We start from the raw sequence: 14809 nt of genomic DNA on the forward strand, positions 1-14809 counted from the left end.
CAATAATTCTGTTTAATAACGATTAATAAATGCGCTTGTGATTATCGCATGTACCAAAGCCTGCCCAAAGGCCTTTGCAGGCTTATCCTACTCTTTATTCTGCATGTTGTGTTGCCGTATCAGCACTTGTCGACAGAAATCAAGTTCGTAGTAGCAGTGATCTAAAACATCTTACAAAAGTTTACAGAGGGAGTAGTGTTTAGTCATCAGACACACAAACAGCATGATGCAAAGTTTCAAATGAAAAGCAAAGACAGAAAACTCCCCAATTTTCCAGAAAGACAGAAAAACGAGAATAACCGATCAAGACAAGCCATCCTTGATACAATCTACAAGTTTGCACGGTAATCACGGAATGGTACATACAAAAGAAAAGAACTGGACTAATTTAACTCATAGCAGCAAAGGAACACCGAAGGGGCACACAGAACATCTCCCTCACAGACCAATCAAACTTCAATAATAACATCAGCCGATTGATGATCATAAAATAATAATACAGAAAAGAACCAAGACGAGGAATGTGTACATTACAAAGGAAACTAGGTTGTTCTACTTTAACATCCGTGTCCGTGGGTGTTTCCATCTTCCAAGATTTTCATTGCCGCTAATTTACACCCATGAAAACTCCCCAACTCTTCCAGAAAGCGGTTTGAAGATCATATACATCGCTAACCAAACTATCACTCAGGAACAAATGTGATGTTGAATTTGTCAGGCTTTGCTTACAGAGCAAACCGAAAATTAATTTGAGAGCTGGAACCTTCCTGTCGGTTTCCTCTTTCGCCATCCCTGGACAAAGATTATGATGATTAAAATAAGCTCAACTTTTGCAGAATTTGGTGAGAATTAGCTGAGTAATTCAAAAAAAGGACTTACAAAAAGTGCATAGTAGAAGAGGGTGAGTATGGCAAGGGCAACAAAGCCGTACTGGAAAACATTGTACCTGCATATTCAGATGTTCAATAGCAGTATGAATACAAAACTCTGGGATTCTGGTGTCTACAGTGATATATATTCAACTATTCAAGCAACAACTGCAGGTTGATAGTTCTGCTGACTGCATGCTGGTTCAAGACTTACTTGTAGAGATACTTAATTCCACGAAGAGACTGCAGCGTGTGGCCAAAGATCTCCTGAGCTGCAGTTGCTTGTGCGTAGTATGCAAAAGCTGTCGCGCAGAACTGAATCACACTGCAAAATACACAAGCGCAGAAATTCAAGAGAGGACTTCTTAAAGAACAAGTGGTTTGCGTCCATAGAGGCCATCATTCACCCACACAGCAGTGACCGTAACTGTGGTACAGTAATAGCAGAGGATTTGGACCCAGGCCCAAGTTATATGCCCATGCTAAATCAATGCTTCAGGGGTGTGCACTTCCAAGTATTCACTATTACTGACTAATAACAGAAACTACTGTCCTAATGCTTTGTGGAAACAACTTAGATCTGCCACGCATCTCCACTACGTTCTTTAATTCTTGTAAAGTTACAGCCTTCAAACATTTCATTGGAAGTTAGAGGAAGACATGGACTTCTAACAGAAGATATCGGCAGCATACCTGATGGAACAAAGTAGGATCAGTCCAACATTAAACAGGAAAGAGTTCATCAACGTTCCTCCCCATCTGAAACAAGTTAAATGCTTGTTAGTAAATGTAAAAAAAAAGGACACCGCAAAGAAAATAGTGTCATGGCACAAGTCAACTACTTCATTGGGTGAATGGTGATGAAAACTAATTTCAGGCCAAGCATCATTTCTCCAGCAATCACTGCGATGAGGAGATAGAAGCAGAAGAATGCAAAAGCAGCAGTCCCAAGCAGACCTGGTACACAAAACAAATGATTAACCGGTTTATTCTCATAAAGAGGATAACTGGATGAGTTCAGAACAATATCAAGGATCAGAAGTGTACCCCAGACACTGTCCAGCTTTATGAAGATCTCATTCAGGAAAGAAGATAGAGGAGGATCAACCAACAAGTATATGATAATATGCGCAACCCAAGCAATCGATACAATTAACCTAAGATCATAAATCATTGTCAGACGAACCAAATTGCAAATACGTTAGACTGAATGAATGTACAGTTCAGATACATATTTACACTTACCCAACAATGCCGAATATGAGTTTTCCAATGTAAGCAAGCACTGTAAAAGCCCAGGTAGCCTCAGCCTGCACCATAATGGATGTCAAGACAAGAGTAAGTGACAACCATAAAAACGATGAATATGAGAATTCACGAGTAGTTACCTTCTCTCCTTGAGGATACATCTCTTCTAGAGCATTCATGTCATTTTCCAAAAGTAACAACTCCTAATGATTAAGATGGAAAGTTAAATATAATATTAGTTAATAGCATAACAGAACATAACAGAAAGATGTACAACATATTAAAGAGAATGGTTTGTATGGATACAATTAAAGCTTCAAAGCATATCATCCGTTTGAAGGGCAAGCATACCTTCTCGACAGCCTTCACGTTTTTGCGCCATTTTCTGCCTTTGTTCCCACTTCTCTCTTCTTGGTGAAGGGCTTCCGCTGCCTTCTTCAATTCCTTGGCCTTCTTACCTAATTCAGTAGCTTCCTGAAGGAAACATTTTCAACCTCAAGGTCAGATCGATATCTAAATTACACAATAATTACATGAAACAGAAACTTTCGCTGTAATCAGTTGAGGCAAACAGTCTCCACAACAAAAATAAAGCATAACTATACACACCTTTATATATTGTGAGCGTGTGATGACAGCTTTTGGACGCCGGACAAACGAGAATATAAGACTCAATGGAAGGCAAGCAATGCCAACACCACCAAATATCTATAAAATAAACAGAGTTGTTAACATATGCCAAGCCAGAACTGTATAGAAAGAGGCCAGCATGATTGCATGCAACAGTTAAACAATTGAAAAAAAATACATGGTTAAAATTGTTTCTCATACAGCTTTGTCCAAGAAACAAACAAAAGTACAAACTAACCTATCAGATGCTAGATCTACAAAAAACAGTGATCAACCTAATTGTAAACATTGAAGTAAAACTCACTGTGAAGAGCACAGATCCAACAATGGTAGCAAGGGCAACCACGTATTCAGGGAATGTAGCGCGCATTGTCCAAGTTGTTTGGGAGTTAGCAGGTGCAGTATTAGCTGAACACTGAAGAAAAGAAACCATAAAACAAGTCAGTCACCAGATGAAAAATATGAAATGATGAGCTACATGAAGTGAAATGCAGGAAAGCATAATTCCATCAGCGGGTTAACCTGACGGGTCAATGGAGCGATGCAAGGTTGGCCACTTGTGAATGCACTGAACTGGTTTGGGTTTGGAAATGCCTGGACAGATGAAGAGAGGTGCCTGACAGTGAAGTCCACTTTACCAATAAGTGCTGAAGGAACAAAGTGGAAGTGCAGTCAGGTAAAGTCAAGCCATCACGGATTAGTAAGAAGTTAACATCACGAGAGGTATAAAGAGAAACATCACGCATTGTAAGCAGTTCACATCAATGGAGGTACAATTCATCCCATGCAGGTACAAGCATGAAGGGTCTATGTGATGTGACCAAGAAACATGGAGATGTGTCAAATGAGCAGGACAAAATGAAATGTTGTTTTCTACGTTTCCTAGGTGGTTGAAACTAACGAGTCCAAATGTATAAGCTGCAACCTAGGACAAGAAAACAAGTGGGCGCAGTAGAAAATTCCAGAGCCTAAATGGGTAAAGTATAGATACAGACAGGAAGGATGAACCACAAATGCAGTTAGTAGCAACATGAAGTAATTTTTACATGATGTGAGGCAGAAAGATGGATGCTGCCCACCATTGCGAAAATGACATGGATAAAATGATGTGTTGTTCTCTATGTTTCCTACGGTGAATACTAGACAGTCAAAATGTAGAGCATACTGCCTAGTACAACAAAACAAGCTGTGGAAAGCACAATTCAAGGGTCCAATGGGCACTGGACATACACAGGTAGGATGAACCCAGCAAAAAGTAACTGTAAACCGGGTTTCAGATCTGGCTGTACAGCATTGGCTGCTCATGGATGAAAAACGTGAAAGCTTTGAAGCTCGAGGCCCCTCCAATCCAAATTAGAATTGAAATGCAGAGCAACACCTCGAGATTCACATTTCAAGCCCAAATCGGTTCAGATTATCCCAAAGCAGATTAGGGGCGAGCATAGCAGAGCGTCGCAAAAGGCAAGGGCGATCCGCACGCATACGCACCGTATAGGATTCCGAGGATGAGACCGCAGACGACAGCGGAGGCGACGACCCAGATGAGGGCGCTCTTGAGCCTCTTCCCGACGGACCTGGACGCAGGAGCAGAAGAGAACGGATCTAGTCAGTCAGCGAAGCAAGCCGAGCGCGGAAGGAAGGAAGAATCGAAACGGACTTGTCCTGGTCGCCCTCGTAGTAGAACATGGCGAATGGGATGACGAGGAAGACGAGGACGGCGTCGATGATGTAGACGACGAGCCAGAGCGTCTTCATGGGGAGGGTGAGGGCGCAGGCGCCGCTGTAGACGGCGCGCTTGCAGGCCTGGCGGTTGGCGACGTCGGCGGGGAGCATGAGGATGGAGAGGACGGCGACGGTGATGCCGAGCACGACGACGAGCTTGGGGAACCAGGCCTGGTTGGCGTCGTCGGGGTGCTGGTAGTTGACGAGCAGGTAGACGCTGACGAGGAGGACGAGGACGCTGACCACCGCCGCCACGATCACCAGCGCCACGTTGAAGTCCCCCATCTCGGCCGGGTTGGGGTCCCGGTTCCGCTTCCGGTCCGCCGCCTCGGGCCCGTCAGTCGGGCGGTCAGATCTCCGCGCAGAGGGGAGGGGGAGGGGGGGCTAGGGTTTGGGCGGGCGGGGAGCGCTGCTGCGGTGCCGGTCGGCGGCGGGGCGGCGACCGGCGCGCCGGATCTGCGAGGGGCGGCGGGATTCGGGGTGGGGGGGGGGGGGGGGGGGGGGGGGGGGGGAGGGATTTGGCGGTGATGGGGTTGACGACGGCGGAAGGGAGTGGGGAAAGGGAGAGGGGGGGTTGGCGGAGTGGCGTGGCGTGGTGGAGGTGGGCTAGGCTGGCGGCCGGCTCGGGTGGTTTGGTCTTGGTGTTGGGCTAGCTGTGCTGTGCTGTGCTGTGCTGGGGGCGGACGTTGGATTTCGAAAAAAAACACGGCGTGGATTTGGCCCGCCCGTTTGCTTCGGGGCGTGGGGATGGGGACGGGATGATTGGGACGGCGACGCGCCCAGTCCATGGAGGAAGGGTCGCTGTTCGTTTGTTCGGTCGGTCTTGATCTCTCAGCCAGTGTCACAGCAATTCCATCCCCGATGACCCAAAGTGTTCGGGTTGAAACGGACACAAAAGACGTCCAATGCGTCGACACAAACGGATCCGTACACGTTCTTTGACTCATTATCAGGCTCAAATTTAGGCCACATTTACGTCGGCGCAGACACGCGGTGAACGCACACGACGACTACGCCTATCTTCCCTTGCCCCTCATCGACCGCCATCGCATCCAGCCGCCCCTCCTCACTGTCGCCGCCCAGTTCCGGTGCCCATGCCGGCCGCCCACGCCCAAATACCTCCCGCAGCAGCACGCCACCCCACGAGTGCACCATACTCCGTCGTTGGGGGTCTATTTTCGTCGTCGTCGTCGCACTCCAACGTCGACGGCATCCCCTTGCCTCCACCGCCGGCAGCACCGCCTTGCGCGTCCACCTCACTCGCCAGACGCCGCCACGTTCGCTTCCACGCCAGCAGGCCTGCTACCTGGTCTCAGAGAGGCGCGAGGCTCTGCACCAGTCAGCTTCTTCCACTACACATGCAGGTGTTCAACGGTTCACCGGCAAGGTACAGATGGACTCCGATGACGCGTACTTTTTCAACAATTTCATTTGCGATTCGAATTATTAGTCGTCCAATGATGAGGATATTGTGGTTGTTGCTTTGGTCGTCCATGACCACATTAGTAGGCAGCGGCCGATGTTCAGGGGCTTGATCCCATGGCATACTCCGGCAACAGAGAGAGCGGCCATGTCACGGTTGACAGGGAGGGCCGGACTCGCCAGCTGGAACGGGACCCCACGGTCCCAGCGTCAGCGTGAAGGATGCTAAGGAGACCAGCGACGCGTCGCTAAATGGCCCTGCAGTTGGGCCGTACTCGACAAGGGGCCTGCGTGCTCTGCCATTTGTGTATAACTAGGCCAGAGTCATGTAAGTGGGGATCATCGAGAAACTGAAATCACGAACCGGCTGAGAGAGAGACGTTGTCCTTCTCCTCCAGAACATAATCTTCCTATTCCTCTCTCAATTATCCCCTCTCCCTTCCCTGTAGCGCCGCCACTGGTAGATCGGTCTGTAACATCTGGTATCAGAGGTTCAGTCCGTCGATCTGGAGACTGCCTACCCCAAGCCCCGCTACCAGACGAAACAAGCCAAGCGGGCGGCAGCAATGGAGGAACAAATCGCAGCACTGGCCAAGGCTGTCAACGATGGGCGGGTGGCCAACGAGGCCCGCCTCGACACGATCCAGCAGTCTCTGGAGCTCTGGAGGCCGGCGGTCACCCATCTCGAACAACAAGTCGACGAGTTGCGCACGCAGGTGGGGCGCATCGCCCTTCACCCCCTGCTCGCGGCGCCTCCGGATCCGACGCCGGAGGACGACACAGTGGTGCGTTTGGGGTCGACGGCGACGGATTCCAACCAACGCAACCACGGGCAACATGGCCACGGCGGGATCAACAACTCCGGGGGGGCCGGCATATGGGGTAGTCACTACCCAAATGCCACCTCCGGTCAAGGGTGCGTGTACTCCTCCCTCTGAAATTTGCCCTTCGACCCAATTAGATGTGCATAAGTTTGGGATTCTGGGGGAAATACAAGAACAATCACACCCCTCTTACTCACATCACGCACATTGGGCGCTACCAAAGATGGATTTTCCATCCTTCGATGGAGACAATCCCCAATTCTGGAAAAATAGATGTGAAAAATACTTTGATGTTTTTGGAATTGCTCCGGATATGTGGGTTAGGCTAGCGACTTTGCACTTCACAGGCAACGCAGCCCGTTGGCTGCAACTGCATGAATCGCAGCACACGGTGTTCACCTGGGACACACTTTGTGGTGCGTTGAGTACCAAATTCGGACGTGAGCAATATCAAGCACATATTCGGCAGTTTAACACCTTGAAATAGACGGGTACAGTGAGTGCTTATATGCAACGCTTTGAGGAACTGATGCATCACATTCTAGCTCACAACCCGGCGTTTCATTCCATCTATTTTACCACTCAATTTCTGGAAGGGCTTAGAACTGAAATTAGAGCTGGTGTTATGCTACCAAAAAATCTGGAAACTGCCTTCTCTCTTGCTTCGTTATAGGAAGAGCTACTGGAGGCGTTGCCGCGGTGTGAGTACCGGCGTCAGGACACGGCCCCACCACGGCAACCGGCGCCAAGACCGTTGTTGGCCTTCGGCGCACTTCCAGCTCGACAAATGCTGCCGGGTCCACCAGCTGCTGCTGATGATAATCGGGCCAGGGAAGCAGCCCGTGCACCTGATCAGCATGAGCAAGGCCTCGGCGATAATCGAATTGCCACTCTCTGCAACTACCGCCGTATGCGCGGATTATGCTTCAAATGTGGTGAAAGATGGGGACCAGGACACTAATGTGGACCAACTGTTCAATTACACATTGTGGAAGAGCTACTGGAAATATTGCAAGCAGAGCAAGTGGAACCAGCGATGCCTGAATTAGAAGATGAAGAAGAGGTACTCATGTGCATATCCAAGGTTGCCACTATGGGACATACTACTCCTCACACAGTGCGGCTCGTGGGCTCGATTGCAGGCAAGGAAGTGTTGATTTTGGTCGATTCGGGCAGCTCACGTAGTTTTATCAGTGAAGAAATTGCAGAGCGGGTGCACGGACAGGTTCGCCTACAGAAACCAATGGTGGTCAAGATTGCTGATGGAGGTGTGATGTCTTGTACAGGAGGACGAACCAAAAACAGCCTTTAAGACCCATCAAGGGCATTTTCAGTTTCGGGTACTGCCTTATGGAGTCACGGGAGGGGCAGCTACTTTTCAAGGTGGCATGAACTGGGTGCTCTCACCTCTCCTCCGCAAAGGAGTGCTAGTTTTTATGGACGACATTCTGGTCCAAACGTGTACCTGGACAGCTCATGTGAGGTTGCCCAGGTCGGTTCTGCAGCTACTCTCGGACAATGGGTTGAAGGCAAAACTTTCTAAGTGCACGTTTGAGCAAAATCGCATCAACTACTTGGGGCATCAGATCAGTGAAGCCGGTGTGGCCACGGATAGCACTAAGGTTCAGGCAGTTCGGGATTGGCCGCGGCCAGACTCAGTTCGCAAGCTCCGAGGATTTCTCGGATTGGCAGGGTACTACCGTAAATTTGTCAGAAATTTTGGGGTGATCTCGAGACCATTGACTGATATGCTCAAAAAAGGGACAATCTTCATCTGGACACCAGTAGCTGATACAGCATTCAGAGAGCTTACAAAGGCATTGGTTGAAGCACCAGTCTTAGCATTGCCCGATTTTGCCAAGCGATTTGTTGTTGAAACAGATGCCAGTGCTACCGGTGTGGGAGCAGTACTGATGCAAGACGCACATCCTATAGCCTACCTTAGTAAAGCATTAGGACCGAAAAACATAGGGCTCTCTACCTATGAAAAGGAATGTCTTGCTCTCTTATTGGCAATCGATCATTGGAGGCCGTACTTGCAACATGCCGAATTCACTATCCGAACAGACCAAAAAAGCTTGCTCAATCTAACCGACCAGAGGTTGAACACACCAATCCAACAGAGGGCGTTTACCAAGCTGGTTGGTCTGCAGTTCGTCATCCAGTACAAAACAGGGATCACTAACCGGGTCGCAGATGCTCTCTCTCGCCGTGATCATCCGGCAGGTGCAGAACTGGTAGCAATATCTGTCTGTAAGCCTGCCTGGTTGGAAGTCATTGCCTTGAGCTATCGTGCCGACCCTGAAGCACAACAGAAGTTGGCCCAACTGGCAGTACAGACACCAGATGAACACGGGTATTCTCTGAAGGATGGCATCATTCGATACTGCGACCGTATTTGGGTGGGGGTCGATACCAACACCCAACGATCCCTGATAACTTCCTTACACGACAGCGCTGCCGGGGGTCACTCAGGATTTCATGCAACTTATAACCGCATCAAGAGACTCTTTTACTGGAAAGGCATGAAAGACATGATCAAACAATATATTAGGGCATGTGTGACTTGTCAGAGAACCAAGACTGAACGGATATCACCTGCTGGATTGTTGCAGCACTTACCAATTCCAAAGAAGCCGTGGGCAGTGGTGTCATTAGACTTTATCGAAGGCCTTCCCCGATCAGGTGGTTATAACATCATTTTGGTGGTTGTTGACAAGTTTTCGAAGTATGCTCACTTCGTGCCCTTGACTCACCCGTTCACAGCGCTGACGGTGGCAACCATTTACATGAAGACCATCTTTCGCCTGCATGGCCTGCCGCTAGCCATCATCTCGGGCCGTGATCGCATATTCACCAGTGTTGTGTGGCAAGAACTGTTCAAGCTATCCCAGACTCAATTGCGCATGAGCTCATCATACCACCCTCAAACGAATGGCCAAACGAAGCGAGTGAATCAATGCTTGGAGGGGTATCTTCGCTGTGCGGTCCATTCTTGTCCGGGTAATTGGAGCAAGTGGCTCTTTCTTGCTGAATATTGGTATAACACCTCATTTCATTCCTCGCTGGGGTGCACGCCGTTTGAGGTGATTTATGGCCACTTGCCTCGTGAGTTTGGTGTGGTGCAAGTGGAAGAGTGCTCAGTGCCTGATTTAGCGTCACGGCTGCGGGAGCGCGAAGTGATGATGCAACACTTGCAACAACATCTCAAGTGTGCCCAGGATCGTATGAAGAAACAAGTTGATAAACATCGCACGGATCGTGAATTTGTTGTTGGTGACTCAGTGTTCCTCAAGCTGCAGCCGTTTGTGCAAACATCCATGGCTCAACGACCTCATTAGAAGTTGGCCTTCCGGTACTATGTACCATACCCAATCATCGCTCGTGTTGGCGCAGTGAGTTACAAACTGGCACTTCCAGAAGGCAGCAAAATCCACCCCGTGGTACACGTGTCTCAGCTGAAGAAGATGGTGACCCCGGACATTCCAGTGAGTGCCACTTTGCCCCCAATTAACACTATCTTGCAGGCAGAGCACCAGCCAGCATCCATACTGGAACACAGGCTCGGCAAGATGCAGGGCGTGCTACAACCCAGGGTCCTGGTGCAATGGAGTGAGCTCCCCGCTTCACTAGCTACCTGGGAAGAACCACAAGACCTTCAGCTTCGTTTTCCGCTGGCACCGGCTTGGGGTCAAGCCGGTTCTCAAGAGGGGGCGAATGTCACGGCCGACAGGGAGGGCCGGACTCGCCAGCTGGAACGGGACCCCACGGTCCCAGCGTCAGCGTGAAGGAGTGCTAAGGAGACCAGCGACGCGTCGCTAAATGGGCCTGCAGTTGGGTCGTACTCGACAAGGGGCCTGCCATTTGTGTATAACTAGGCCAGAGTCCTGTAAGTGGGGATCATCGAGAAACTGAATCACGAACCGGCTGAGAGAGAGACGCTGTCCTTCTCCTCCAGAGCCTAATCTTCCTCTTCCTCTCTCAATTATCCCCTCTCCCTTCCCTGTAGCGCCGCCACTGGTAGATCGGTCTGTAACAGGCCATCGCCTACTCTAGCAAGACTACTCTGAGTCCACTGGCCCGCCCTTCAAACACAACATATCCTGGCGCCGCTTCCGGATGGTTAGGCATGTGTTCAACCGTATCTGGGAGGGGGTGGTGGCATACAACAACTACTTTGAGTGCAATGAGGATGCCCCGGGAAAGATTGGCTTCTCCTCTTTTATCATAAATGCATTGCAGCTATTCAGATGCTTGCATACGAAGTACCCGGTGGTCTCATTGATGAGTATGTCCGGATGAGCGAGCCCACATGACTAGACTCCATGTACAAGTTTTGCAAGGCTGTGGTACAAGCGTTTAGCCCGGAGTACTTGGGAGATCCAGCTGCTGCAGATACAAGCCAGTTGTTGGCGACCAATGCCAGTAGGGGATTTCCGGGGATGTTTGGTAGTATAGATTGCATTCACTGGGAGTGGAAGAATTGTCCTTCTGTTTGGCAGGGGCAGTATAGGGGCCATGTGAAAGCTTTCACTGTCATACTAGAGGTTGTGACCTCACAAGATCTCTGAATTTGACACTCTTTCTTTGGCCTGGCCGGCTCTCACAATGACATTTTTTTGCGGGGTGCTCTCACAATGGCATTTAACATGCTTCATCGCTCTCCGATATTCGCAAGGCTTGCAGAAGGCAACTGCCTAGAGATCAATGGCGACCCCTACTACAAGGGATACTACCTAACTGACGATATCTATGCTCAGTGGACTACTCTTGTGAAGACAATCCCCAACCCTGTAGGAGATAAGAGGAAGAGATTTGCCCAACAATAAGAGAGTACTAGGAAGGATGTGGAGCGTGTCTTTGGCCTTCTTTAATCTCGACGGGGCATCGTTCGGTATCCTGCTAGAATTTAGAGCACTAAGAAGTTTTGAAAGGTGATGACTGTTTGTGCGATCACAATTCACCGAATTTTAATCATTAATGCGTGATTGTGAAATTGACATTCAACTGCAAGATGATTTGATTGGTTATACGTGGGCTCATACTGGCAACCAATATATGTATCGTTCTTTTTTTCAAATGTATTTGTGATAATTTAAATTTTATTCTTGTAAACTATGAGATATTATTTGGTTAAGAAACCATGAAATATTTGAATTTGATTGAATTATGTGTATTTGGGGTAAATTTTTTTGATATGCACGTAAAGGAAGGAAAAAAGTGCGTGTACCAACCGCGCGGACGAAAATGCGTCCGTGTATTGGACACATTGCCAACCCAAACAAATAAGGCCCCTCCCAATGCTCCGCCTCGTACAGGTGTTAAGCCTTCCACGTAGGCAAAAAATCTGATGTGGCAAGTTATTTAAGAAGAGAGAGATGAGTGTGGTGACCCCAGAAAGAAACGATGCTAAGCGCGTGAATCTAGACAAAACATTTAAGGCCTCATTTGGTTTGTAGGATTTTTGTAGGAATTCTATAGGATAGGATTTGCAAAGGAAAAATTCCTTTGAAGCCCTTTGGTTTGTAGGAATGGATTCCTCAATCCTTCGTGTTTTGGAGGAAACAAAACATTAGCCTAGACTCAATGAAAAAATCCTATCCTATGCATCAAATGACATCTCTTTTTCTATAGGAATTGACATGCATGTCATCTCACTTCTTATGATTTTTCTTTTCCTATAAAATTCCTATCCTATGAACCAAAAAAGGCCTTAAAGGAAGGAAGCCTATCAATACGTGAAGAGTTTTAGTTGCTAAATCATTAAATGAAGCAAGCTTAGTAACCATAAGCTAAGCACCTATGCATTGGGGAGTATAGCTGCTAAGCTATTTAATGTGCTTAGCACCTCATCTAAATACCCATGCATTGGGAGCAGCCTAAAGGGGCAGACACGGCAACCACAAAAGGCGGACAAAGCAGGCTCTGTTTCGGTGGGATCGTTGGAGTTGCTGTCAGTCTCGTGTGATGCGCATCGGTGCGTTTTTTGGTCCGCCTGCCTGCCCGCGATGCATGGAGTGGGGCTGCGATTGGAGGGGCCGGACGGCGGTTGGTGATGCCAGCGGATCGCTTTCTGTTCAAGATAAACCCAAACGAGTGTATAATAATTATATAGTCTGCCTATGGATTTTAATTTCGAGGTTGGTAGTACGATCAATTGGTTGTGGGCCAGGTTAGCACGGAATTCGGTCAAGGACGGACGTATTTGGAGCCAGCAGATTTCACGGGAAGTTCGTCTGAAACAATGTTCTGTTTTTTTTCTCACTTAATAAATATTAAGCCACAGCAAATTTCACGGGAAGTTCTTGTGGTGGTGGTGGTGGTACGAGCTACTAGCTGCCGCGCATGTGAGTTTCTCCGTAAACAATCTCATCCGTCAAGGGCAGATATTTCGGTGACACACAGCAGGGAGCAGTTAAGCAGAGCAAAGTACGTATTTTTATTTATTATTTTCCCCTGAGGAGGATGGAATGTCCAATGCATCCTTGTCCGTTTCAGAGGACAGGTGGGGGGCATAAAAAAATGCAAGTGCAAGGGTGGCAGATGGAGATAGTAGACGGAACCGGGGAGAGTTCCGTTGTGCCCAGCTATAGCCGCCTATGGCTGCGGGGCTGAGGGTCCGGGTCTAGGAGAAATCAGCTGCTTCTTTTTCGTCTCATGAGACTTGTCGCCTCTCCCTGTTAACCTTTTTCTTTTTATTACGCGGCATCTCTATTATTAAAGAAGAATCGAACGTCGTGATGACTCGACCTCGCTTTTAACCCTCCTCCTATCGATAGCTACCTCGCACATCCCACACGATTTTTTTCCTTTTTCTTTTTGGCTTCGAGGCGTCCCGCACGAGCACGACCCACCAAAGCTGGGAAACAGAAACCGAAAGAGAAAACAACCGCGACCCACGAATTCACCCATGCCCCCATCTCTCGGAACCCCTCCATCCTGATCGCATCTTCTCCTTGCAGCGTGTTTGGTTCAGGGGAATTAGAGATGGGGAATGAGAGTTGAGGGGTGAGGAGATTAAAAGTCCACTGTTTGATTAGATGGAGTGGGAGTTTAAGTGGGAAGGGGAATGGGAGTTGGAGAAGCCAACTCCCACCGATTTCATCCAAGGGGTATCCTGTTAATTCGTGAGCAGAGTTTTATCCCACGCCAATTCCCATCATACACCAAACAAGGGAATGGGAGTAAAAATCTACTTCCCATGCTTAATCCCTTCATAAACACCCTTGTGCAAACTGTCATTCCCCTGCCCGAGTATTTACCAAACAAGCTGTTGGAAAAATTGCCGCCGCGCGCCCACCATCCTGTACACGCCATCTCGTCAGTCTAGATCCTAATCCGTCGCGAGGAGCCGTCCCTCAAACTGCAGTGCCACGGCCGAGCCATCTCACAAGGAGGCAAGACGCCGTCTCACCTCCTCGCCTTGATGCGGCCATCCAGGACGCGCTGCCGCCGCTGCTGAGCCATCTCACCTGGCGCCGCTGTCCCCAAGCAGGCAAGCCGCCATCTCACCTCCTCCGTCCCGGACGTGCTGCCGCCGCAATCGGCCCATCTCACTTCCCGCCGTCGTCGCCAAACAGGCAAGCCGTCGTCTCACCTCCACCCTCGTCTCTATTGCGGGCGGCCCCGCCCTTGTACAACAGCAGAGGAAGCGGGCGTGCAGGCTGGAGCTGGAGGCTGCATTGTTGTGTTTGCCGGCAGGAAGCACGGGAGGCGGGTGGCCATGGAGAACGGCCACACTGTTCAAGCGCCGGACTCTGCTGTCGACCTCCTCATCTTCAGGCCCCACCCCGAGCTCGACCCTCCGCAGCCATCTCGTTCTATGTTCAAGCACCGCCTAGATATCATTTTCTCCTCCCTACAGCCAGCTCCCCCCTGATCTCCTCCGCAACGTGTTGCTCCATGCATTGGCAGCTATAAAAGGTATCGAGTGTGGCATCTACCTCCCTCCCAACTCCTTTGTGTTCTTTGTCTTTCAAGAGAATGTGAGATATTTAATGCTATTTTTGTGGAGAGTGTGTCGTAATGTTGAGTTATTGTGCACAATTTTTTTGCTAATGTGTACAATAGTTTTTACAGAATGTGCTATTGTCG

At 49.0% G+C, this 14809-nt stretch overlaps 1 protein-coding gene and 1 pseudogene across 2 annotated transcripts; both read right to left on the reverse strand.

The window, feature by feature from the left end:
- Nucleotides 1-455: 455 nt before the first annotated feature.
- LOC125520059 (LIMR family protein Os06g0128200) lies at nucleotides 456-4934 on the reverse strand. 2 transcript variants are annotated; one of them, XM_048684852.2, is made up of 14 exons: nucleotides 4405-4930; nucleotides 4236-4321; nucleotides 3270-3394; nucleotides 3052-3162; nucleotides 2727-2825; nucleotides 2469-2591; nucleotides 2258-2320; nucleotides 2115-2179; nucleotides 1917-2026; nucleotides 1712-1826; nucleotides 1563-1628; nucleotides 1084-1194; nucleotides 880-946; nucleotides 456-792 (listed from the first exon to the last, which is right to left on the reverse strand). In XM_048684852.2, exons 1-14 carry the CDS (start codon nucleotides 4752-4754, stop codon nucleotides 745-747), a joined length of 1539 nt encoding a protein of 512 aa, XP_048540809.2. In that variant the 5' UTR covers nucleotides 4755-4930; the 3' UTR covers nucleotides 456-744. The 2 variants fall into 2 exon arrangements, with proteins under 2 accessions (XP_048540809.2, XP_087390762.1); XM_087534636.1 differs by having other exon boundaries at nucleotides 2115-2320; nucleotides 4405-4934.
- A 2958-nt stretch (nucleotides 4935-7892) lies between these two features.
- Nucleotides 7893-14809, reverse strand: part of LOC147957457 (uncharacterized) — a 53480-nt pseudogene continuing 46563 nt past the window's right edge.

The sequence above is a fragment of the Triticum urartu genome, chromosome 7A (assembly GCF_056163025.1).
Source record: "Triticum urartu cultivar PI428250 chromosome 7A, HENAU_Tu73, whole genome shotgun sequence".
NCBI lineage: Eukaryota > Viridiplantae > Streptophyta > Magnoliopsida > Poales > Poaceae > Triticum > Triticum urartu.

Bases quoted from the DNA above. Each gene is read 5' to 3' on its own strand.
- LOC125520059 (XM_087534636.1), bottom strand. From the start codon at position 4,754: ATGGGGGACTTCAACGTGGCGCTGGTGATCGTGGCGGCGGTGGTCAGC. The intron at 3,395-4,235 runs GTGCGTATGCGT...TTGTTCCTTCAG, and splicing joins CATCCTCGGAATCCTATACG to CACTTATTGGTAAAGTGGAC. The intron at 1,827-1,916 runs GTACACTTCTGA...TTTGTGTACCAG, and splicing joins AAAGCTGGACAGTGTCTGGG to GTCTGCTTGGGACTGCTGCT.